Raw genomic sequence first — 24,673 nt, 5'->3', positions numbered from 1 at the left:
ATAAAAAAAATTATAATTAAAGGTTTTAAAAAAAAAAAAGTATAAATATTGTATGAATGTTTATTTCTATTATTACAAATAAATAAAAAGTTGATTTTTTTTTGTCTTTTGTTTTTTTTTAAATATTAATATTATACTACTAAATAACTACTATTTTTATGAAGAATCTCTTGCTAATTGAATTAATGGTTTAAATTCTAATGGATCACATGCCATTTCAATGAATGGATGTTTTAAAAGATCGGTGGCATCTGGACGATTTTGAACATTGATATCTAAACACTTACTAAAAAAATCTTGGAAAGTTTTACTCCATTTGGAACCCTCTTTAAGTGGTGGAATACCTTTGGTGGTGATAAGGAAAAGAGCACGAAGTGGTGGGAAATCCATGTATGGTGGTTCACCTTCTGCCATTTCCATCATCATAATACCCAATGACCAAATATCGACTTTAACACCATAATCGTGACCTCTAATTAACTCTGGAGCCATCCAATATGGAGTACCAACGACAGTATTTCTTTTTTGTTGTTTTTGAGTTAATTGAGCAGCATAACCAAAATCTGCAATTTTAACTGAACCTTCACTACCTAAAAGAATGTTGTCACTCTTGATATCTCTGTGAATTCTATGAAGACTGTGAATGTATTGGAGAGCTTTTAAGGTTTCTCTAACGACGTAAGCAATTTGTGGTTCGTTCATTTTGACTGTATCGAAAGCTTCTAAAATATCGGTGAGACAACCACCACCCATAAATTCCATAGCTACCCATAATTCTTTATCACCTACAATATAACTATCAATATAATTTACAATATTTTCATGATGGCTGGTCTTCATAATTGCAATTTCTGTAACTAATAATTTGGCATTGTCATTATTAATTTCAATCTTCTTAATAGCAACTCTTTTATTATTCTTTGATGATGTAGCAACAAATACTTCACCTGCTGCACCTTCACCAATTTTAGTCATATTTTTATAAATTTTAGTTGGATCTTCTTTTGATACAAGCTCACCTATTATTATTAAAATAATTTAAAAAAAATAAAAAGTTAATATGAAATTAATTTAAAAAATCTCTTTTATATAATATATATGAATTTTTACTTAATGTATAATTGCTTTCATCTGGTAATTGTGACATTTGTTGAGATTTTGTTTTATCCATAGTTCTACCAGCTTGAAATTCTAAAACACTGAGCCATTCACTTGGTTTATCTAAAACTTCTTGTTTTGAAACGTTTGATGATTTTAAAATGACTTCCCATTCTTTTGGTAAACCAGAGAAACCAGTTGCACTATTGAAATCGACATGTACTTCGTGCTTAAGATTAAATGGTTGACTAACTGTGCTGTATTCTGAACCTTTTTCAACTGCTTTCATCCATGATAACATTTCATCTTGTGAATTTGCTTGAATGAAAAAAGTTTTGTTAATTCTTGGTGATACCAATTCAAAACAGTATTGTTTACCTAATGATTTGTTTTCATAAACTCTGCTCATTCTTAATGGTACTGCACCAACTGGTCTTTCTTCTTTTTCTTTAAAATAAAATAACATATCATTTTGGATAATAAATTTTCTTTTTTTCCAATTTCTAACTACGTGTCCTTGTTTTCTCAAATCTCCTTCTTTATCCGGTTTCTTCCATAACTCTGGTGATAACTAAATAAATTATTTAAAAATATTAATATCTATTATTTTAATCTATATCTAAATCTATATCTATTTAAATAAAAGAAATAAAAAAAAACATAAAGTCGCGAAATAGACAAGATTATATATTTTTGAAAAACACCCTTTTTTATTTTTTTATATCTTTTTTTAAAAAAAAAAAAAATTTTGATTATGATTACGACTATGATTATTGTTTATATAGTAATATTTACATCTTCCAATGAAATCATTTTATATTATAGTTCTTATAATACAAAAGTGTAATAATATTTATAGAGAAAAAAAATTTATAAAAAAAAAAAGAAACTGATTTTTTTAAAAAAATTTAAAAAAAATTTTATAAAATTTTTTTAAAATTTTATTTTATTTTATTTATTTTTTTTTTACAAAAATCTAATTATTTGTTTTTTTAATAAAATAAATAAATAAAGATATCATAACATTTCTTTATTCTAAAATAACCAAAATAAAAAAATTAAAAAATAAAAATAAAAAAAAAAATAATAAAAAAAATAAAAAGGAAAAAGAAAATTTTTTTTTTTTGGGTTAAAAAAACCAAAAAAAGTTTTATTTATTTGTTTTATTTGTTTAATTTGTTTTTTTTATTTCTTTATTTATTAGTTTTATTATTTTTATATTTATTTTTTTTTTTTAACAGAGAAATCTAAATTGTATTTTTTTTTATTTTATTTATTTTTTTAATTGTTTTTTTTTATATCGTTATTATAAATAAATTATGTAATAATTAACAACCCATCATGACAGTACCCACTTGTATTATTTAAAAAAAAATTTTAAATGGTTTAGCTAACTGAAATTATTTGAAAATTTTTTATTTTTTATTTTTTTTTATTTTTTTTCATTTTTTTTATAATTTTTTTTTTTTTTTCATAAAAAATTTAAATATAATTTTTTTTTTTTTCTTTTTTAATTATTAAATTTATTTATTTATCTATTTATACATATATATATTGTAAGTATTTTTGCATATTATTTGTTTAAAATAAAAATAATTTAAGATTTAAAAGAAAAAAAATAAAATTAAAAATAAAAAAATAAAAATAAAAATAAAAAAAATATCAAAACATTAAACTAATTAATCTTATTTTTAATAATTAGAAAATGCGTCGTTCATTAGCAGGTCCAGGTATGTTTTTCTTATTAAACTTATTTATTCAAACAAAATCTAAAAAAAAATTTTGTTTAATTAAAAAAAAAAATAAAAAAAAATTAAATTAATAATCTTTTAAATTATTATAATAATAGGTTCATCAACTTCAAACTACCAACCAAAATTAGACCCAGGAAAGAGTGTTGGTTCATCACCATCAGGTTCTGACGGTTTCAGAAGAACTGGTGCTGCCTCAGGTCCACAATCATCCACCTCTGCTTACACACCAACCACCGATATCGGTAAACAAGCTCCAGCTGGTGGCAATGATGGTTTCAGAAGAACCGGTGCTGCTTCAGGCCCACAATCATCTGTTTCAGAATACAACCCAACCCAAGATATTGGTAAACAAGCTCCAGCTGGTGGCAATGATGGTTTCAGAAGAACCGGTGCTGCCTCAGGCCCACAATCATCAGTTTCAGAATACAACCCAACCACCGATATTGGTAAACAAGCCCCAGCCGGTGGTAATGATGCTTTCAGAAGAACCGGTGCTGCTTCAGGTCCACAATCATCTGTTTCAGAATACAACCCAACCACTGATATTGGTAAACAAGCCCCAGCCGGTGGTAATGATGCTTTCAGAAGAACCGGTGCTGCTTCAGGCCCACAATCATCACACACTGATTATACCTCAACTTTAGACCCAGGTCTTTCAGTCAGTGTTTCAGGTGGTGGCGGTAATGATTATTTCTCACACCACAATGACGTTCAACAACAATAAGCTTGCTGTTGCTCTCATTTAAAAAAAAAAAAAAACAACAAAAAAAAAAGAAAAAAAAAACCCATATTTGTAAAAAATTCTATCTATTTAATAAAAAGTTGTAAAATCACTATATTTTTTAAAAATAAATCCAACAAAATATAAATTTTTTTATCTTAATAATTATTTATTTTTTTCTTTTTTTAATATTGCCCAGATATGGAATTTTTAATTTTTAAATTTAAATTAATTTTTTTTCTTTTTTATTTTTTTCATTTTATTTATTTAACCCTAGTTCGCTCACCCACACCCACACTCAGAATTACCTAATAAAATTTCTTTTTTTTTTTAATTTTTTTTTCATTTGTAAATTTTAATAGTAAATTTATTAAGGACTTTTTATTTTCAAAATAATAAAGGCTAAAATATTAAAAAATTTTTTTTTTTTTTTTTCCATAATTTGTTAAAATTTACAAAAATCCATTATAACGAATATTTTTGGTAGTTAAAAAAAGCTAAAAAAATTTAAAAAAAATTTAAAAAAAATAATTTAAAAAAAATTTTATTTTTTTTTTTTTTAAAATTTTTTTAAAATTTTTTTTTATTATTTTTTTCATTTTTTTTTTTCATTTTTTTTATTTTTTTTTTCTATACAATACACACCACATTAATTTATATATTTTTATTATTTTAATAGTAGTAATAAAGTTTAATTTTACTTTAAAAGACTGAATTGATATATTTAAACGATTAATTAAGAAGCAAAAAAAAAAAAAAAAAAAAAAAAAAAAAAAAAAAAAAAAAAAAAAACCAACTTCTTATTATTTTTAGGATTGAATTAATAATGAACAATACAAATACAAATAATAATAACAGCAACAGTAACAGTAGTAATAATAATAGAAACAATAATATGAATCGAAATTACAACAATAACAATGGAAATAACAACTCGCTCGGGAATATGGGTGGAATGAATAGTAATATGATGATGGGAGGTGGGATGAACAGCAGCAACAACAGTAATAACAATAATAATAGTAGTAACAACAATAATAACCCTAGTATGATGATGGGAAGTGGCATGGGCGGTAATTATAATCCAAATATGGGTGGTAATTCATATATAAATAATAATAACAACAATTATAACAATAATAATCAAAATAATGGGAACAACAATAATAACAGCAGCAATCAAAATATGAATATGAATAGTAATTATAATATGACCTATAATAACAACACCAATAATAATTATAATAACAGCTATAACAGTACCAACAATAGCAACATTAATAATAATATGAATAATAATATGAACGTACCCATGAACAACAACAACAACAATAATAATATGGGAATGGGTAATATGAACAACAACTATAACAATAATCAACATAGCAATGGTAATAGTAATCAACACAGCAACAACAACAACAATAATGGTAATAAGAAACTTACACTCCCAAAATCATTTACTAATCATGATGGCCCAATTTTAATTAAAGATAATAATGGTAAATTTTTAGACTTTATTTTTATAGATATTTTTGAATTTACTAACATTTAATTAATTAAATATTTTTTCAATACCACAAAAATTATAATAATTTTCATTCTCTAAATTCATTTTAATTTTGAATGAACTTAATTTTAATAATTTAACTTTTTATTCTTTTATTTATTTTTTTTTATTTTTTTTTTCCCATTTATTTGTTTTTATATTACAAAAAAAAAAAAAAATATAAAAAAAAATATAATATAATATTATTCACACAATTAAAAAAATAAATAAATAAAATAAAAAAAAAATAAATAATAAAGGTAAGGTAATTGGAGAAAAAGAAAAATTAGGTAGAACCTTATTTGTTCGTAATGTTGCATATAGTTGTTCTGAGTCAGAGATTGTAAAGATATTTTCAAAGATTGGTGAAATTAAAAAAACATTTTCATTATTGGAGTCAAGAGGTATTGCTTTTATTACATTTGTAAGCCTAAGTTTATAGAAAATTATTTTTTAACCATTATAATGTACTAATTGAAAATTTCCTTTTTAATTTTAAATAGTATGATTTGAGAGATGCCGAGAGAGCAAAAAATGAAATTCAAGGTACTACACTCGATGGTAGATCTATTGATATTCATTTTTCAATTCCAAAAGAAGAGAGTGGTATTGAAGATAATGCAGGTTTTATTCACGTTAAAAATCGTAATCTTCCCCAAAATGAGTTAAGAACATTTTTTTCAAGTTATGGAGATATTAAAGATGTTACAGAATTTAATCGTGACCAAGGGTATGCATACATTTAATTTTTTTATTTTAAAAGGAGACATAAATACTAATTACTATTTACTATAGACTTGTTGAATTTTATGATTTAAGAGCATGTGAAAAAGCTTTGGCAGAAGCCAATGGCCAAAAATTGCTTGACCAAACATTAGATTTGGCTTATTACACACCAAAAGAAATCCCAGCTATTATTGATGCATACGAGGGTAGAAAAAATAATATTAATAATAATAATAATAATAATAATAATAACAATAATAATAATAGCAATGGTGGTAATAACAATAGAATGAACAATAATCGTAATAATTATAATAATCGTAATAACGATAACGAAGATAATAGAAATAAGAGAAATATGAATAGTATGGGAAATAACTATAATAATAACAACAATTTTAAGAGTGGGCCAATTAGAAATGTTTATCAAAGCGATCGTAATCCAGACTATAGAAGACGTGACGATTTTAACCGTATGTATTCTTATAATAGTTTTTAGAAAAAACAGCTTTTATTTTTATTTTCATTTTATTTTTTAGTTTTACTGAGTTTGAATCTATTAACCACATATTTTTCTTTTTTAAAATTAACTTTTTTTTCACAGGTAATAATAATTATAACAATAATCAAACAAGTAATTATAACAATAATAGCAACAGTTTTAGCAACAATCCAAATTATTACGATGGAAATAGTTTATATAGTAACATGACAAATAATTACAGCCAAAACCAAAACAATAATAACTACAATAATAATAATAGTAATAGTAATAATAGTTCAAATAACAATAGTAATTGGGTAAATAATAGTAATATGGGTGGTTTGGCAAGTAATATGAACAATAGCAACAATATAAACAATAATATGAACAGCAATATGAACAACAATATGAATAACAATATCAACAACAATATGAACAGCAATATCAACAACAATATGAATAGCAATATAAACATGAATAACATGAATAATATGAATATTAATAATAATATGAATCGTAACAACAACCCAAATAATAACTCAAATAACAACTCTAGTTCAAATTATATTAGTTCAAATAATAATAACAACATCTCAAATATAAACAACAACATGAATAAAAATAATTCAAATAACTCAGCATCATATGGAAATAATAATAATAATAATAATAGTAATTATAACCCTAATTTTTATAGCTCTAACTCTTCCAATTTTTTTAACAACCTTCCTAACTACTATTCAGAATCTTCAAATTTTCCAACTCACGACGGTGCCAGCCCAGAAATCTTAGCCAACATTTCACAACTTGCCCAAACTCTTGGAATGGATGGCTGGAAACAATAAACTTTAATAAATATTCAAAACAAATTGACCTGTAAAATTTTAAAATTAAAAAAATAAAAAATTATTTATTATAAAATATTTTATAAAAAAAGATTTTATTGTTTTTTTATTTATTTATAGTTTTTTATTATATATTACCAACGAAAATCAAAGTTAAAATCAAAGTAAGGAAAAATAACAAATTGGTTTTTATTATATTTAAATTGCTTGAGCTATTATTACTATTGTTACTATTATTGTTATTATTGTTGTTATTATTGTTATTACTATTACTATCGGAGTTTGGATGATAGGGTTGTGGAAGAGATACCAATAAGGAAGTAACATACGAATAATAACCATTACAATCAGTATCATAGGAGTATAAGGTAATTGTAGTGTTTTTTTTATCTAAACTTATACAAGCTTGATTACAATAAAAGTATTGGTAATAGGTTGAGCCTGGGTAGCATAGTAGTCTTTCGGAATATTCGTTTACATAGGAGCAGAATTGGTTATCTTTATATAAAAAAGTTATTTGCGATGTATAATTAAACATAGTCCCTAGGTATAGAGGTACTTCTTTTTCGAGTGTAATGCTATATTGGCTATTGATGGTTGGTTTTGATGAGTATGATGTTACTTGTGTATAGTTTACAATGGATAGTGTAATGGTTTCTGGGTCATAGCTTCCAGAATAAGAGGATTTTGGAACAAACATTTCTTCACAAGCATTAATTGGTTCTGGAGTTGTGCTGTTAAGTGGTGAGTATTTAAATGAATATCCTATTTTCTTATCTCCATCCATAAAGAGTGAGTTGTAATATAGGGCAATAATTCCATTGCCTATTGGCTCCTTAACTGGATTTATACAGTTTTCTACACAGTTCATGTCATATCCTACTTCGGTTTCGTATTTCTGTGCATAAATAGCACATATATTATCACCATCATAAAACATTGAAACATATGGGTAGTCTGAAATGCCTTGAACATCTTTAAATAAAAATGGTACACCTTTTTCAATAATAAAATTTTTAAAAAAAGTAGTTTCTCCATATGAATCTCCATCTCCTGGTTGTATTGTATCAGTGGATACAAAATAGTATTCATAAAGGGTTATGTTGTATTTCTCTAAACCTCCATCGGTAACGTTGTTATATGGTTTGCATGGTACGGTTTGAGGAAGTTGTTCTATGGTTTGATTGTTAGGGTTTTCAAAAGCCACAATATAATTGATTATTATTAATAATAAAAAAATATAAATAATAATTTTCATTTTATTATATTTTTGTATCTTTATTAAAAATTTTTTTTTTTTTTTTTTCATTTTTTTTTTAATTAAAAATATAAATTTTTTTTTTTTTTAAGAAACTAGGATAGTGTGTTTAGATTCCATAAATGAAATTATTATTATAATTTTTATTTTTTTATTTAGATATTTTTATGATTAAAAATCTAAAATTACACATGTGGAGTGTATATATACATATTTATAATATTATATGATATGTATAATATGTATAATATTTACATTTATTTAATATTATATAGTCTGAAATATTAATTATTAAATATTATTATTTGTTTGAATAAATTTTTGAAATTTTATTTTTTTTAATTTTTTAATTTTTTATTTTTTATTTTTTTTTTTTTTTTTTTAAATTTTATTTTTTTAAAATTTTTTTCATTTTGTTTTAAAAAGCGATTGGAATTATTATTTTAGTAATATCTTTTTTTTTTATTTATTTATTTATTTATTTATTATTTAATAAATCTTACTTTTTTTTTAATTTCAATTTTATAAATATAAATTATTTATATTTATAAAAAAATTAAAATTTTAAAAAAATAATAGTAAAATGAGTAATGTTAAACCAATAACACCACTTACACAAATTAAAGCTAATGGTAATAACACTGTAGCCATAGGTTTTGTTAGTGGAAGTTTAGCTTCAATTTGTGCTACAACTGGTATGTATTGTTTTATTTCACAATACCTTTTTTTTTTTTATTTATTTTTTTTATTTGTGGTTTTTGTGTTTTTTAAATTAAAAAAAAAAAAAAAGGAGATATTTTTTAAAATTTAAAATTATTAATGTTTCTTTTTAATTTAATAAAAAATCAAAGTTACAAATCCTATTGAATTAGTTAAAACTAGATTGCAGTTACAGGGCGAATTACAATTATCAGCAAGAATTTATAGTGGTGTAGTGGATGCATTCAAAAAAATATATAGAACCGAAGGTTTGAGAGGATTACAAGGCGGCTTGTTTCCTGCTTATTTATCACAAGCAACAATGCAAGGTATTAGATTGGGTAGTTTTGATGTAATATCTAATGCATTAGGGGCAAATCCAGGTCAAGACTATTTTTTTATTAAAAATTTAATCAGTGGCGCAACAGCAGGTGCAATAGGTGCCGCAATGGGGTCTCCATTCGATTTGGTTAAAGTGAGAATGCAAGCTGCTAAAATGTATGCAAACGATCCTCAATTTACAAATTATACATCATCATATTCAGCATTCAAACAAATTCTTTCAAAAGAGGGTGTCAGAGGTTTAACTAGAGGTATGGCCACATCATCTCAAAGAACTGCTGTTGGCTCAGCAATTCAATTATCAACTTATGGTTCCTGTAAAAACCTTGTGCTTAACTTCGTAGAGGAAGGTATTTACTCTCATTTACTTTCAAGTTTGGTTGCAGGTTTCTTTGTTACTGTTGGTATGAATCCTTTTGATGTAGCCAGAACCAGATTATATTATCAAGGTAAAGGTAACACCCATGGTGAAATCTATAAAGGTTTAATGGATTGTATTGTTAAAACTACCAAGAAAGAGGGATTTATGGCATTATATAAAGGTTTTTGGGCTCATTATATTAGATTAGGACCACACACAGTTTTGGTAAATTTATTAATTTTTATTTATAAAAGTTTTTTTTTTACAACTTTTACTAACATTTTTTTTTTTTTTTTAGACTCTTGTATTTTGGGAACAATTTAAAATCTTACTTTCAAAATAAAAAAATTTATTATTTAATTGATCAATTAAAAAAAGATTTTGATCAAATAACCAAAATTTATCAGTGTTTATAAATTTTTTAGAATGGAAAAAAAAAAATTTTTATTTTTTTTTTAATTTTTCAAATTTTTATTTTTTTACTTTTTTTTCATTTTTCTTTCATTTTTTTTAATTCACACCCAAAATTAATTAATTTTTATTTAAAAACGATTTACATATTTAATAAAATCAGAAAATGTCAGAAAGAGAATCATTAAATAGTCAATTGGAACATCTCCAAATGAGATATGTAGGAACTGGACATGCTGATATAACAAAACAGTAAGTTATTAACCATTATTTAATTATATTAAATTATTTTGCATCATACCAATTTTTTTTTTTTCCTTATAGTGAATGGTTAACAAATCAACATAGAGACTCACTTTCATCATTTATTGGACATCAATCATTTTTATCATTATTTTCTATTGCAGAAAATGAATCAGTTGGAAGAGTTAAATATAATACATTAAGTGTAAATATTAATTTTAATTTTTATAATACTATAATAATTTTTTTACTAATATATTTATTATATTTATATAGAAAATGATTTCACCATGTGGACCACCACCAAAAATTAAAGATACAATGGATTTAGAAAAAGATAATTAAAAAAAAATTTTAAAAAAATTAAAAATGTATATAAATAAAGAAATATAACAAAAAAAAAAATCTAAAACAATAGAGGTATTATTTTAGGTAATAGAATTGTAATAACAATAGTAATAAAAGTTTCAAAATAAAATCATTGTAAATATTTAAATAAAGGTAGCTTTTAAAATTAGTTTTTTTTTACTGTTTATATTTATTATTTTTTTTAAACTAAATATTCTAAATTTGTTTAATCAACAATAGATTTTTTAAAAGTACATATAGATGATTTGCGGTAAATTATGTATAAATGTTTAACATAAAGAGGCAACAGCGCCAACGAAACCGGCATTATAGTCGGTGGCGACTTCATTTGAAATGTAATTTGTTCTGTCATCTTTAAAGGCATCATCAGAACCTGGTCCACCAACTAGAGCTCCTTTTAAGAGGTATAGATTATTAACTGGATTATTAATATCGTTGGTTGTAGAGTGATGGGCAGCACGATGATGTGGGTTAATTGGAGCGTTTGGACCAATTCCAACAACAAATGATTGTTTATTTGGATTATCACCCAAGATGTATGAAATTTGGGCTTTGGTGAATTTAGTACCATCATCAGTACCGGCTAATGAAGCAAGGAAAGCGGATGTAGCGGCGTAACGGGCTGGACCCCATTCTCTAATCCATGCAAGACCACCTGGGGTATAGGTAACACCTCCACCTGGTTGCCAGAATTTTAACCAACTTTCAAAGTCAGCAGCAGCAGAAGAGTTTGAAGCAATTTTAGATAACAAGAGAGCACAACCTGGAGCTTTAAGATCCCAATCATGGGAGTTTGACTGGGCCATTGTACCTACACCAAATTCAGTATAGTATTCTTGGGCTTTAGTTAAATAAGTTTCATCTTCAGTGGCTTTGTATAACCAAATAGCTCCCCATACAAGCTCATCTTTATAGCCTGACCAAGAGTTGTAGAAACTTTTAGCATTTGTAACAACATCAGAATAGACACCACGATGTGTATCACCAAAATTATATAAAGTTTTAGCATGTTCTAAACAAGTGGCTGCATAGTCTGCATTTGCAGATTTGAAAACTATTGAGGCAGCAGCTAAGGCAGATGCAGCTTCACAAGCAACTTCAGTGCCTGGTTCGTCTGCACTAATCATAAAGGTAGGTCTTTCCATGGTCATATTTTCTGGTGGTCCCCAATATGAATGATCTAAATTACCATCACCAACTTGTGCAGCAAATTCATTATCGCCAGTGTGTGCAGCAATAATCCAATCAGTACCATATTTAATTGTATCTTGGAATAAACCAGTTAAACCACAACCGTCAATTTTACTTTCATATTCGGTATAGGCCCAACCTAACATTGTCATTGAGTAAGTCATTGGAAGTCCAAATTTAACACCGTCGCCAGCATCAAAATAGCCTCCACTTAAATCTCCATCTCCATTTGCATCTTTTTTACCACTTGGACTTGAATCTGCTAGTGCTGAATCTCCTCTCCATGGAATATCGTTGTCAGGTAAACGACCAGCTCTATTCATTTTATAAAAAGTTAATGCTTCTTTTAACACCGAACAGTAGTCACTTGGACTAGTACTACCACCAGCAGGTTCACTGGTATTTGCACCGGCAGTTTCACTGGAAGTTGCGGCAGTACTTGCAGTACTTGCAGCAGTACTTGCACTATTACTTGCAGCAGTACTTGCACTACCTGTTTTATAAAAAAAAAAAAAAAAAATATTAATAAATTATTATATATTAAAAAAAATATATATTTACCTACTTTGTGATAATACTGTGGCCGATAAACATAAAACCAATAAAATTGGTAAATATTTTTTTAATATTCTCATTATATTATTTATTTGTTATTTTTTATATTATTTTATTGTTTTTATTTTGTTGTTAAATTATTATTTTAAATTATTTATTAGATTTTATTCTTTATAGTTTTCCTTTTTTTGTTATTATTTATTTGTTACTACAAAGAAATTTTTTAGAAAAATGAAAAATAAAGTTTTTTATCTTCAATTTATAGAGAAATCAATAATATGAAAAATAATAATTCCATTTTTTTATTTTTTTTTATTTCTTGAATTTATTTTTCAATTAAATTATATTATTTAAATCGATCTGTTGTCTAATTCTTAATTTTTTTAGGTTTTTTTTAATATTTGGGTATTTTATTATATCAATTAAAAAGATTGAAACCAATATTATATCTATTTTCTTTTTTTAGATTTTAAAAAAAAAAAATTTTCTTTTAAATTTAATTTATAAATATATTTTATTTTATTTTTTTTTTTTAAAATTAGTTTTTTATTTTTTTTATTTTTATTAATTCTAAAAGATTTTTATATTTAATTTTTATTTTTATATTTTCTAATAAATAAAAAAAGAAGTAATATATTTTTTTATTTTATTTTTTTTAATTTTCAAAATGATTTACCTATATATAACTGATTTCATTTTTTTTACTTTTTAAAAAGTAAAATATAGTTTTTATTGGAGAATTATTAACCATTTATTTTTTAAAAAAAAAAAAAAAAAAAAAAAGCCAATAATAAAAATAAAATTTAAAATAATAAATAAATAAAGAATAATAAAAAATTAATAAAGCAAAGATTTATAGAAAATAAAATTAAAATGATATTAAATTATAAAAAAAATAATTAAGTTAAAAAATAAAAAAATAAAAACTTTTTTTTATTTTTTTCGTTTTTTTTTTTATTTATTTATTATTATAGTTTTTTTTATTGCCAGAGTTTTATAAAAAGAAGAAAATATGTTTGACTTATCAGATTTTGCAAAAATGACAAACTCTGATTCAGAGGATGAGAATGAAAATAATAAAAATGAAAATAAAGAAATTGAACAAGTTTTTGAAGAAAAAACATTAGAGATTTATGATAAAACTATTAAAATTAGAGAATTTCATTTTAGCACAACCAATGCAGGATACATTTGGCCATCAACATATACCATCATTGATTATATTTTAGCACATAAAGAAAAATTTGAAAATAAAAAAATAATTGAACTTGGTTCTGCAACAGGTATATTATCAATTTTTTTAAACGCAAAAGGTTTTGATGTCACCTCGAGTGATTATAATAATCCAGAAATTTCAGAAAATATCGAATACAACAAATCATTAAATAATATTAATTTTAGACACATTCCACGTAGGTAAAAAAATTATAGTTTAAAGTTACCACATACTAAAAAATATATTTTTTTCTTATAGATACATGGGGCGATACATTCGAAGAAAATGATAAAAATTTTGATATTGTTATAGCAAGTGATATTTTATTATGTAAGTTGTGTCGATATTTCCCAAAGAAAAAGTTTGTTTTACTAATTAGTTTTTTTTTTTAATAGATGTTATGTATTTTGAAAAATTAATGTTAACATTACGTCAATTGATGGATAATAAAGAAAATAGTTTTATGTTAATGGCCTATGGAAGAAAATTATATGACTCTAAAAAGTTTTTTGTATTATTAGAAGAGAATGATTTCGAATACGAGCTTGTAGGATCGAAAATGTGGATAATTAAAAAGAAAAAAATTATTAATAAATAAAAAAAAAAAGTTATAGTTTTTAAGTTTTATAGTTTCATAGCTTTTATTGTTTATATTTATTTGGAAACAAAAATTAATTGGCTAAATAAATCTAATTTTGTATTTTCAATTATAATTTTTTCAAATTTCTTTGTTTTAATACTAAATTTATAAAGTAATGGAGAGTTCTCTTCTATATTTATACCATAAAAGTAGATATGTTGTTCACCATCGAAAAATGTTGAATTAAAGAATTGAATTTTTTCTGTTGGATTGGTTACTTCATTTTCTGTATTTAATAATGGTGATGAGTGGGATGAGGATTGGGATGACTGTGATGAGATTGAGGAGAATGAATTTGTTTTCTTTAACATTTGAGGTGATTGAACTACAAGATTCATTGTGCTTGATGTGTGTGAAAGAGCAGATCTATGGGTTTCATTTTGAAGAACTTCCCATTTGTTGGTTTTTGTATCAAATCTTTCCATATTTTTTAAATCTCTTGATGACCTTCTATCTATACCTCCAATAATGTTTATATATCTTGAGCCATCAAAAGAAACACCACTAAAATATCTTGGTTGATCTATATCACAAACAACATTCCATTGGTTCTTTTCGATACTATACATTTCGACAGATGATTTTTTATCTTTGTTTACATATCCATCAATAACATAGATGCACTTTTTTGAGGGATGATAAAAAGCATTGAAATAACTACGACCATTTTTCATTGATGCTAATCTTTTCCATGTTTGATTTTCTATGTTATATACCTCTAATAGTTTTGAAGAGTCTGTTTCTGCACCACCTATTAAATATATTAGTTTATTACCATCAAACAAACAACAGTGACCATTTCTTTTTGATGGAATTTTAATGGAGCTAAGCTCCCACCAGTCTTTATCTATACTATATTTGTAAATATCTTGTGGGCACTCTTTGCCACCAAATCTATAAACAGTAGAATTGTTATCGAAAATAGTTGAATATTCGGTTGTTTTTTTTAAAATTTTTGATCCAGGTCTCCAAATTTTAGTAATATTATCATAAATTTCTACTTGTTCATCCGAGAAACCATATATAAATTGTCTACATCCAGTTGAGATTGATTCTTTTCTAGTTAATATCTTACCAAATACTGGGTTTTTCAATTGGATTTTAGCAGGGCCATTTGGTGAACTTGGGGTATTATTTTGATTATTTGAATTGTTAATCATAATTTGGGTTGTAGATTGTACACCTGGTGAAGATTGATTAATTGATGGTTTAACCATGGTTGGTGTTGAACTAGATGAGTCATTGGGTATTGATGACATGGATTGAGACATAAGTGGAGAGTTGGCCTTTGGTGATCCATTCGATTTCTTTAGACCATTAGTTAGGTTAGTTATAAAAGATGGAGTTGGAGGTGTATTTAATGGTGATGATGATATATTAACTGAAGTTCTTTTTGTTCTATACACAACAGTGGTTTTTTCTCCATTAGATCTAGCAAAAAGTTGAGGGAAATGGAAATCTGGGTCCCATTTATACTCTGCATTAACTTCAATGTTATTGGCAAGGTTATCAGAAAGTTGCTCCAATTTCTTTAGGTCATTATGCTTTTTTAATAATGATGAACAAATTGCTTCATTTTCAACTTGAGATAGATACAATGAAACAATACCTTGGGCAATCGTATTGTTGTTTTGAATTTCATTTATTGTTGAGTGAATTGTTGTAATTTGTTCAGATAATTCTACTTTTTGGTCTTGATGCTCTTTTTCGATTTGATTAATTAATGTTTGCTTTCTTTCTTTTAAATTTTCAATCATTAGGTCAATGTCATTTGATATTTTCTGTTTAGTTTCTTGTAAAACTAATGAACTTTCATTTATTATTTTTTCTATCTTATTCTTTTTGTTTAGCAATCTATTTGGGGACAATGACATTGTAATAATTGTAGATTCTATATCGCCTATTCTTTTCTCTGCTTCCGACAAAATACAGCTAAATGTATGGTTGCTATGGTTATTTGTTGTGCAATCAATACAAACTGGGACATCACATTCGAGGCAAAAATTTGAAAAGTTCTTGGTATGTTCGGGGCACTTTGATAACTGTTGAACAGTTGAGTCATTAATTCTTGGTGTTTGAACAATATCGGATGAAATTAAAACTGGTCTATTTTTATCATTTAATAAAGTATTGCACTTTTCTGGTTTACAAACTACTGGGGCGATAGGTGGGCTCGAGATAGCTTTTAGTTTTAATGGTGGTTTTAAGACATTATTGCTAATAGTACTGGCCCTTTGTGGTGATAGTTGAATATTTGATTGTTTTGATTGAAGTGATGGTGAAGTTGGACTTAGTTTTGGTGAAGTACTGATTAAAATCGGTGATGTAAGTAAATTTCTTTGAGAAAGACTACTGGTACTTGTGGTTGTGGTTGTAGTTGTAGTTGTTTTGTTAAGGGAAGCTGATAATGGTGTAGTACTTATCAAATCATCATCTTTCCTTTTATCTTGTGATCTATAATAAACCAATTCCTCTACACATTGGACAACTGGGAAAGTATTGTTAATTGATGTTATTACCATTGAATGTATATTACAAATTGGGCACTTTATAATTGGTGTTACTCCAGGGTTATAAATTTTTTCAATGCATTTTGTACAAAGAATATGTTCACATTCTAATTTTCTGGGTTTATTATATATGTTTAAACAATTTGGACAAGTTAACAATCTATCCATTTTATTTAACTTTTTAGTTGTACTATTTAAACTAATGTAAAAAAACTATAAATTAAAAACTATATTATTATTTTTTTTAATAATATAATTAATTATATTATTTTTTTTTTTTTTTATTAAATTTTTTTATAGTTATAATTTTATATTTATTGATAAATAATTATTTTATAGAATTGATTAAAAGTAACTTTATTATTTATTATTATTTCTAGTAATGATATATGAATTAGTGTTACTATTTTTTTTATTGTTGTTAATTAAATGATTATAAAAGAATAATAAAAAATAATTTAAAAGGTGTTAATAAAAAAAAAAAACAAAAAAAAAAAAAATTAGATTTTAATTAGATTTATATAAACAATAGCAACAATAACAATAACAAAATATGATTAATTATGATTAAATAATGATTTATTATGATTTAATTTGATTATTTAATTATTTAATTTAATAGATAAATATTTATGTGATTTGATGATTGTGTGAGTTTATTTATATATATTTTAAACTATTAATAATACTATATACTGAAGTAGTGTTCAAAAAAAAATAAAAATAATCAATTGTGTTTGAATATTATATATTAATAGTAACTTTTAAAAATTATTTAAAATTATTTTATATTAAAATATGTATGTATAACACTAATAGATAACTAAAAAAATTAAAAAAAAAATGAAATAAATACAAAACAAAAAATAATATTAAAAAAAAAAATATAATAATAATAATCCAACAAAATCAAATATGTAAATGTGTTGGTTATACACACAAATTTTTTTTTGAGGATATCCCCCATAAAAAAAAAATTCATTTATCCACATTAAAAAAATTCCAAATAAATATTAAATTTGTATATAAATTGTCAATAACTTTTTATCTGTTTTTTTTAACACTAAAAAGGGGTAATTACATATATATATATGTTAATTTTAACAATAATAAATCATTTTAGTATTTTCAATAAATATTTTTTACATATAAAAAAAGTGTGGTTTTTTTTTTTTAAATTTTTCACTCTGCAGATCAATAACTTTAAAATATTTTTTATGATTTAATATGCAAATATAATGAATTCTTTTAATTGAATAAAATTTTATATATAGGGATAATTAAAAAATGATTTAAAAAAAAAAGAAAAAGAAAAAAGAAAAAATAAAATTGATAAAAATAGATTGTTGCTTTGAATGAATTTTTTTTTTGAAATTTTTTTATTTGTTTTTATTATATTTATTTTATTAATAAGCTTTACCTAAATCAATTTTCTTTTTGAGGTTTTTAGTTGAATAGTAAATAAATGAATCAAAAATACCAAAGACAGTGAATACACCACCGATGATAGCACAAACATTGGTGAGGAATGAGGCAAATGATTTTCCTTTTTCTGATACCTTCATCATAATTGGTGAAAGATCATACATAAAGAATAATCCTGGTAAACCAGTTGGCTCTTCACCTTTTTTGGCTAATAAACGATAATGTTCAGTAACTGAATATTGATTGGTGGCAATTCTGTTACCATTTAAACCTTCGTAAATTGTTGGAACTATTTTAATAAAATATTGGAACATACCAACACCAGCAACTAAAAATAGAATAAAAAAAAAAAAAGGAAATTAATATTTAGTACTATTAGGTTTTTTTATTAAAGAAACTTACCTTCAGTTTTAGTAACCTCATCTAATGGATTTTTGATACCTGGGAATTCATTACCAACTGCAAGTTTGTTAATAGTGTGGCTCATATTGAATTGGCCGTCTTTAAATGGTTGAAGATCATGAACGTGCATATGATGTTGTTGGAAACTTTTGCCTGGTGCAAAATGGAAATTACCAGCTACTTTATTTACAAGAATAAAACCATAAACCTGACAACCTTCACCATTTTGTTCAACAATGTTTTTAGTGAAACCTTCTCTAAGACATTGAGAAACGGTACTTGGATCTAATCCCCAACCTTTTTTACTATAAGCATTTCTAACCTCTTCGCAAGTATTACAACATGGAATCCCTCTTGCTGGATCCTCTGCACCATAACAACTTCCACATCCTTGAACATCATTTTCATTCTTTACAATTTTTTTATTAATTTCTGTAAAAATAAAAAAATAAAAATTTAAAAAAAATATTAATTATTTGATTTGAACCTAATTGATGATTATTTGAATATATTACCTTCTTCTCTAATTGGTGGTTGTTCAATAATTGGTTGACCTGTAGATGATAATCTTTTTTTAAATATATTATGTGCTACATCAAATTGATGTTCACCTGAAACATCCATAGCATCCAAACTTAAATCTATATATATGTTAAATTATTAGCTAAATCTTTTCCAATATAAACTAGATATCTAAATATCCACAATGATGTTAGTAGTAAAATAATAAAATACTTACATGCGCATGGTAAGTGATGGAAAGTAATATCCATATTAATTTTTAATTTTTCACCACGGGTTGTATCTACAAATAACTCATGATGAATATCTGTTGAAAAATATAATGTTACTTGTGAAAAGAATAACCATAATATAAAAATTCCTCCAACAATTGATACTATAATATGATATTTATATTTTTAAACATATTAGTACTATAACAGCTATATCTTATAAACCATAGTTTCTATCTTACCTATAGCACCAGTAAATGTTTTAACTCTAAAATCGTCGACTGTTTTTGGATATGCATCAAACTTTTTAAGTTGTGATACCATCAACATTTTGTTATGTATATATTATATTACAAACAATCTAAATTGTTTTATCCTAAATAGTCGAAATAGGTTAAAAGAAAATAGATTTATATAAAAAAAAAATAAAAAAATAAAGAAAGATAAATGGATAAATATAAAAAAAAAGAAAATGATAAAAAAAAAAATTTTAAAAAAAAAGGAATTTAAAAAAAAAAAAAAAAAATATTTTTTAAATTTTTTTTTATTTGGTGATGATGTGTTTTAATAATTTATTTTTGGGAAACACTTACCCCATTTGATTAAGATAGGTCTTTTTAATTAAAAAAAAGAAAATATAGGAAAGGATTTATTAATATAACATTAACTATGGTTTTGATAATGAAATAAAAAAATGTTATTTTCTAAATATAAAAAATTAATCACAAATAAACGATTAAAAAAAAAAAAAGTTTATATTATTAAATGAAATAAAAAATCATTTTATATCATTTAAAACATTAAATTTTATTTTTAATTTATATTATTTATTTTATATTTGTTTATGGGTGACAACGACCAGTGAAACGTGGGTATGAACAAACATCTCTAATATGTGGGAGACCTAAGATCCAGGTAAGGAAACGTTCAACACCTAAACCATAACCACCAGTTTGACCGGAACCATATTTTCTTTGATCGGTGAACCAATAGTATTGTTCAGCATCGAGCTCTTCTCTCTTGTAGGCATTTAATAATTCATCATAGTCTGAAATTCTCATACTTCCACCAACAATTTCACCAACACCTGGCATTAAAAGATCAAGTGATTCGGTTAATTCTTTATCTTCTGGACATCTCTTCATGTAGAAAGCTAATTAAATAAATAGAATTAATATGATATAAAAATAAAAAAAATAAAATAAAAAAAGATATTTACCTTTCATGGCATGTGGGAAACGACGTAAGAAAATTGGGCAACCTAAAGCAGAAAATAAAATAATTAGTAAATCTATAAATTATATCACTATTTTTAAATTTATATGTTATTAACTTACCAATTTGGTCATTCATTTTACGTTCTTGAGCTTCTGGAATATCATCACCAAATTGGAAATCGGATTCAGTACCATCTTCGTTAACTTTTTTGATACCATTCTTAACACAATATTCAATGGCTTCTTTATAGTCCATTCTCATGAATGGTCTCTTTGGTACAGCGACATCTTCTTTAATTGAACGGACGAGATCACCATCAATCTTGAGCATACGTTCAACAACATCACAAATTAAAAATTCGATTCTATCAGTAAGATCTTCGAATGTAATAAATGGCATTTCAGCTTCTAAATGAGTGAACTCACTTAAATGACGACGAGTACGTGCTTTCTAAAATTATAAATTAAAAAAATACATTAATATATTTTTCTATAACATCATATTATTGTTATTTATTTGTTTATTATAATAAACCATAATATTACTTACTTCACTACGATATGATTGGGCAATACAGAAAACATCACCAACAACTGGACACATAGTTTCTAAATATAATTGTGATGATTGGGTTAAGTAAGCTGGTGTACCAAAGTAATCTAAAGTGAAAAGTTCAGAACCACCTTCACAGAAAGTGTTAACTAAAGTTGGTGGATTCATTTCGAAATAACCATTGTGATAGAAATGTTCTCTGAAAGCTTGTAATGCAATGGATCTAATTTTCATAATGCTACTAGCACGGGTACCTCTAAGGAGAATGTGACGTTGATCGAGTTGTTGATCAACATTTGATTCAGTATTGATAATACCTTCTAAATCGGCACTTGATGAACCAAGTAATTCCCAATAATCAGCGTTTAATTCTACACCACCTGGGCAAGTTTTACCAGCTGGTGGGATACTGAGAGTACCAATGATTTTAACGGTAGCTTCACGTTTAAGTTGTTCAACAATTGATGGATGAACTAAATTACCACCCATAACACATTGAAGGAAACCAGTACCATCACGGAGTTCTAAGAAAACAATTTTCTTTTGGTTTCTGACATGGTGTAACCAAGCATTGACTTCAACTCTAACACCATCAAGTTTTGGTGAGGCATCTCTTAATTTAATTTTTTTGGCGGCTGGGAGTGATTTATCTTCTGTTAATGTAATTGCTGCTAATTTTTCTTCAACCTTTTGAACTGGAGTTGCAGCTTGTTTCTTTTCTTTTTGTTCAACAACTTTTGGACCTAAAGTGGTTTCTAATTTTTTATCTAATACTGTAGTATTAAAAGAAAAAAAGATTATAATGTTAATATTTCTTAAAATCCAATAATTAAAGATGTTATTATACTTACATGTTTTAACAACTTTGAAATCAGCCCATTTGAGATCTTCGTTTCTTTTTAATGGATTTAATAAATCACCAATTGGGATGTGCCATCTATTTAAATTTTATTTAAATAAATTTAAAAATTAAAAAAAAAAACAAATTTTTAAAAAAAAAAAGAAATCGTTGTTAGAATGAATAATTAATGATGATAGTTTGATTGTTAATTATAAATTATAATATTACTTCTTTTCTGAAATTTCAGCAGCTTTTTCAGCGAATAAGGCATCAATGGATTTTTGGATTTGTTCTTCAGTAATGACAATACCAACACCACAATCTTTGTTGAATTTAGCTTCGTCAAATGAAGTGTTATCTTTTAAAAATTGAATAGCGCTCTTTAATTGGAGATCTGATTTGATTTTTTCTTCAGCAATAGCTTTTGAGACATTTGCACGAATTGGTGAGTTGATGTTACCAACTGCTAATGAATAAAGGTTGTTACCAATTGATTTATCACAAGTTGTGACACCTGCTTCAGTGATGATTGATTTTAAAGTTTGGGTAAGAGCTTCGTTTTTAAGAGTATCTTTGGCTCTCTTTTGGTCTAAGCCAATTGAAAGGAATAATTGTTCTGTTTCGTTTGACATTATGTTTAATATATTAAAAATATAATTAAATATAAAAAAAAAAAAAAAATTTAAATAAAAAAAATTTGGATATCGAGAAAAAAATTTTAAAAAAAAAAAAAAAAATTTTTAAAAAAATGAAAAAAAATGAAAATAAAAAAAAACAATAATTATTTATTTATTATACAAATATGTGTATTGTTTATAAAAAAAATAAGTTTAAGTTAAAATTAAAACTTCTTGAAATTTTCCCAAAAAATTAAAAAAATTAAAAAAATTAAAAAAAATTTTATTTTATACAAAAATAAATAATTACTATTTTTATAATATTATAAGAAAAAAAAAAAAAATTAAAAATAAAAACATTTATTACTATTTTGTTTTAATTTTATCTTTTTTTGTATTTTTTGGGAGTTGGACAGGAGTGGGAGATTTTTTTTCAATTTTTGGGGCGGTGGAATACATAAAAGTACCGATAAATACCAAACAGGTACTTATGAATAATAAAAATGTGAGATCGTTTTTAAAATAGATTACCGAGATAATAATGCTGATGAACTTTCTGATACTGATTACTAAAGTACAAGTGAGGGTACTGGTTTTACCAGTTAAAATAAATACACCTTGAATACAAACATATTGTGTTATTACATTGATAATTAAATAAACCCATAATGATGGATATTCGCCCAAACCAAATGGAAGTTCTAATAATTGAGATTGATTATTAATTAGAATATGTTGTATAATATCGTCCTTTAAAAATAAAAAGAATGGTAATGATAATAAATGCTATATTGATTAAAAAAAAAAAAAAAAAAAAAACCCAAATTAGTATAATGCATTATACATGTTTTTATACATCTAATAAATAATTACAGAATAAAAAATAGTTTCATAGTGACGGTCTTTTCCATAAAGTCTATAGGTGCTCTCTTGAATTAAACCTAAAATGGATGATAAAAACATTGCTGTGGTAAGCATTAAAATTCCAATTGAAAATTTAAAAACGTTTGATTCTTGTCCAAACGAAATATCCTTTTTCTAAAATAAAAAAATAAAATAAAAAATTAATGGTCAGATAAAATAATAATAATAATAATGATGATGATTTTGTTAATATTTACACTATCTGGCATCGAGTTAAATGTTGCAAAAATAATACCTAAGGTGACCATAAATAAACTAATAACCTGTTGTTTGCTATAGGACTTTTTGTAGAAAATTGAACCAATGAAAATGGTTGATAATAATGATGAGGATCTAAAAATCATATGGAATGGTACTGGTATATCATAGTCCAATGCTTTATTATTTAAAACTGATAATATAAAAAATATTGATACCATTAAAAAATAGGTAGTCATGGGTATTTTTCTCTCACGGAATCCAATCGGTATTGGTATTATGCCATATTTTACTTTCCAAATTACATTAACAAAAAATGCAATAATTGCCACAGTCAAAAATTGAAAAAATGTTACTAAAACTGCGTGTGATGAAGATTCTCTTTTTAAAAATAAGTAATTCAGTCAGTAATTTGTGACAAACATATGGACCCCTGCCCAACTGTGCACATATTTTAATTTAATATTTACTTTATAATTAATTCTAATGTTACAACATTGCTACAACACCCAAGCATAATCATGGACATTGGTAAAATTGATGTAAATACATCAAATATCATTTTATTTTATTTTTAGTTTTTTCATAAAAATTATGAAAAATAATATTACTATACAAAAAAAAAATAAAAAATATGTGAAAAATAAAAAATGAGTAAAAAATTAAATAAAAAAAACATTTTTTTTTTTTTTTTTAATTTTTTTTTTAATTTTTTTTTTTTTCATTTATTTTTTTTTGTTTTACTTCATTTAATTTTATCTCTTTATCTATATTTATCTATATTTATATA

At 24.6% G+C, this 24,673-nt stretch overlaps 12 protein-coding genes across 12 annotated transcripts; 5 read left to right on the top strand and 7 right to left on the bottom strand.

Moving 5' to 3' along the window:
- Positions 1–28: 28 nt before the first annotated feature.
- DICPUDRAFT_91113 (uncharacterized protein) lies at positions 29–1,926 on the bottom strand. Its single transcript, XM_003283429.1, has 3 exons — positions 1,894–1,926; positions 1,111–1,669; positions 29–1,019 (listed from the first exon to the last, which is right to left on the bottom strand). The coding sequence occupies exons 1-3, from the start codon at positions 1,909–1,911 to the stop codon at positions 157–159; spliced, it is 1,440 nt and encodes a 479-aa protein (XP_003283477.1). The 5' UTR covers positions 1,912–1,926; the 3' UTR covers positions 29–156.
- Positions 1,927–2,803: 877 nt separating this feature from the next.
- Positions 2,804–3,708, top strand: DICPUDRAFT_93471 (uncharacterized protein; the record flags this gene model as incomplete). Its single annotated transcript, XM_003283463.1, has 3 exons — positions 2,804–2,828; positions 2,948–3,112; positions 3,212–3,708. The coding sequence occupies 3 exons, from the start codon at positions 2,804–2,806 to the stop codon at positions 3,574–3,576; spliced, it is 555 nt and encodes a 184-aa protein (XP_003283511.1). The 3' UTR covers positions 3,577–3,708.
- A 691-nt stretch (positions 3,709–4,399) lies between these two features.
- Positions 4,400–7,177, top strand: DICPUDRAFT_147176 (uncharacterized protein; the record flags this gene model as incomplete). The annotated part of the gene is made up of 5 exons (XM_003283462.1): positions 4,400–5,075; positions 5,383–5,546; positions 5,626–5,852; positions 5,918–6,321; positions 6,453–7,177. The coding sequence occupies 5 exons, from the start codon at positions 4,400–4,402 to the stop codon at positions 7,175–7,177; spliced, it is 2,196 nt and encodes a 731-aa protein (XP_003283510.1).
- A 127-nt stretch (positions 7,178–7,304) lies between these two features.
- Positions 7,305–8,435, bottom strand: DICPUDRAFT_74474 (uncharacterized protein; the record flags this gene model as incomplete). The annotated part of the gene is made up of 1 exon (XM_003283428.1): positions 7,305–8,435. One exon carries the CDS (start codon positions 8,433–8,435, stop codon positions 7,305–7,307), a length of 1,131 nt encoding a protein of 376 aa, XP_003283476.1.
- A 583-nt stretch (positions 8,436–9,018) lies between these two features.
- DICPUDRAFT_25909 (uncharacterized protein) lies at positions 9,019–10,180 on the top strand (the record flags this gene model as incomplete). Its single annotated transcript, XM_003283461.1, has 3 exons — positions 9,019–9,130; positions 9,287–10,062; positions 10,136–10,180. 3 exons carry the CDS (start codon positions 9,019–9,021, stop codon positions 10,178–10,180), a joined length of 933 nt encoding a protein of 310 aa, XP_003283509.1.
- Positions 10,181–10,414: 234 nt separating this feature from the next.
- Positions 10,415–10,836, top strand: DICPUDRAFT_85869 (splicing factor 3B subunit 5; the record flags this gene model as incomplete). Its single annotated transcript, XM_003283460.1, has 3 exons — positions 10,415–10,500; positions 10,573–10,696; positions 10,768–10,836. 3 exons carry the CDS (start codon positions 10,415–10,417, stop codon positions 10,834–10,836), a joined length of 279 nt encoding a protein of 92 aa, XP_003283508.1.
- A 293-nt stretch (positions 10,837–11,129) lies between these two features.
- Positions 11,130–12,686, bottom strand: DICPUDRAFT_85868 (uncharacterized protein; the record flags this gene model as incomplete). The annotated part of the gene is made up of 2 exons (XM_003283427.1): positions 11,130–12,417; positions 12,613–12,686. 2 exons carry the CDS (start codon positions 12,684–12,686, stop codon positions 11,130–11,132), a joined length of 1,362 nt encoding a protein of 453 aa, XP_003283475.1.
- A 932-nt stretch (positions 12,687–13,618) lies between these two features.
- Positions 13,619–14,420, top strand: DICPUDRAFT_147171 (uncharacterized protein; the record flags this gene model as incomplete). The annotated part of the gene is made up of 3 exons (XM_003283459.1): positions 13,619–14,018; positions 14,081–14,152; positions 14,218–14,420. The coding sequence occupies 3 exons, from the start codon at positions 13,619–13,621 to the stop codon at positions 14,418–14,420; spliced, it is 675 nt and encodes a 224-aa protein (XP_003283507.1).
- Positions 14,421–14,432: 12 nt separating this feature from the next.
- Positions 14,433–17,382, bottom strand: DICPUDRAFT_93469 (uncharacterized protein). The gene is made up of 2 exons (XM_003283426.1): positions 15,845–17,382; positions 14,433–15,769 (listed from the first exon to the last, which is right to left on the bottom strand). The coding sequence occupies exons 1-2, from the start codon at positions 17,138–17,140 to the stop codon at positions 14,477–14,479; spliced, it is 2,589 nt and encodes an 862-aa protein (XP_003283474.1). The 5' UTR covers positions 17,141–17,382; the 3' UTR covers positions 14,433–14,476.
- A 938-nt stretch (positions 17,383–18,320) lies between these two features.
- On the bottom strand, positions 18,321–19,863 carry DICPUDRAFT_52316 (uncharacterized protein; the record flags this gene model as incomplete). Its single annotated transcript, XM_003283425.1, has 5 exons — positions 18,321–18,725; positions 18,800–19,231; positions 19,315–19,440; positions 19,539–19,697; positions 19,776–19,863. 5 exons carry the CDS (start codon positions 19,861–19,863, stop codon positions 18,379–18,381), a joined length of 1,152 nt encoding a protein of 383 aa, XP_003283473.1. The 3' UTR covers positions 18,321–18,378.
- Positions 19,864–20,288: 425 nt separating this feature from the next.
- DICPUDRAFT_44848 (uncharacterized protein) lies at positions 20,289–22,776 on the bottom strand (the record flags this gene model as incomplete). Its single annotated transcript, XM_003283424.1, has 6 exons — positions 20,289–20,686; positions 20,753–20,794; positions 20,871–21,201; positions 21,301–22,076; positions 22,155–22,240; positions 22,373–22,776. 6 exons carry the CDS (start codon positions 22,774–22,776, stop codon positions 20,376–20,378), a joined length of 1,950 nt encoding a protein of 649 aa, XP_003283472.1. The 3' UTR covers positions 20,289–20,375.
- A 351-nt stretch (positions 22,777–23,127) lies between these two features.
- Positions 23,128–24,445, bottom strand: DICPUDRAFT_74467 (uncharacterized protein; the record flags this gene model as incomplete). Its single annotated transcript, XM_003283423.1, has 4 exons — positions 23,128–23,547; positions 23,635–23,799; positions 23,883–24,264; positions 24,354–24,445. The coding sequence occupies 4 exons, from the start codon at positions 24,443–24,445 to the stop codon at positions 23,128–23,130; spliced, it is 1,059 nt and encodes a 352-aa protein (XP_003283471.1).
- Between the last annotated feature and the right edge of the window lie 228 nt (positions 24,446–24,673).

This window comes from Dictyostelium purpureum, assembly GCF_000190715.1.
Source record: "Dictyostelium purpureum unplaced genomic scaffold DICPUscaffold_8, whole genome shotgun sequence".
Taxonomy (NCBI): domain Eukaryota; phylum Evosea; class Eumycetozoa; order Dictyosteliales; family Dictyosteliaceae; genus Dictyostelium; species Dictyostelium purpureum.
The sequence above is the reverse complement of the archived record's forward strand: the minus strand, read 5'-3'. Positions and strand labels throughout refer to the sequence as shown.

What these genes read in the sequence shown, in the direction of transcription:
- DICPUDRAFT_91113 (XM_003283429.1), bottom strand. An exon ending in TGAAAGCAATTATACATTAA is followed by an intron (nt 1,020 to 1,110) that starts GTAAAAATTCAT and finishes TAATAATAATAG; the next exon opens with GTGAGCTTGTATCAAAAGAA.
- DICPUDRAFT_93469 (XM_003283426.1), bottom strand. Translation starts at nt 17,140, where the DNA reads ATGGATAGATTGTTAACTTGTCCAAATTGTTTAAACATATATAATAAA. An exon ending in ATAGAACAAAAAGAACTTCA is followed by an intron (nt 15,770 to 15,844) that starts GTTAATATATCA and finishes AATGGTCTAAAG; the next exon opens with AAATCGAATGGATCACCAAA.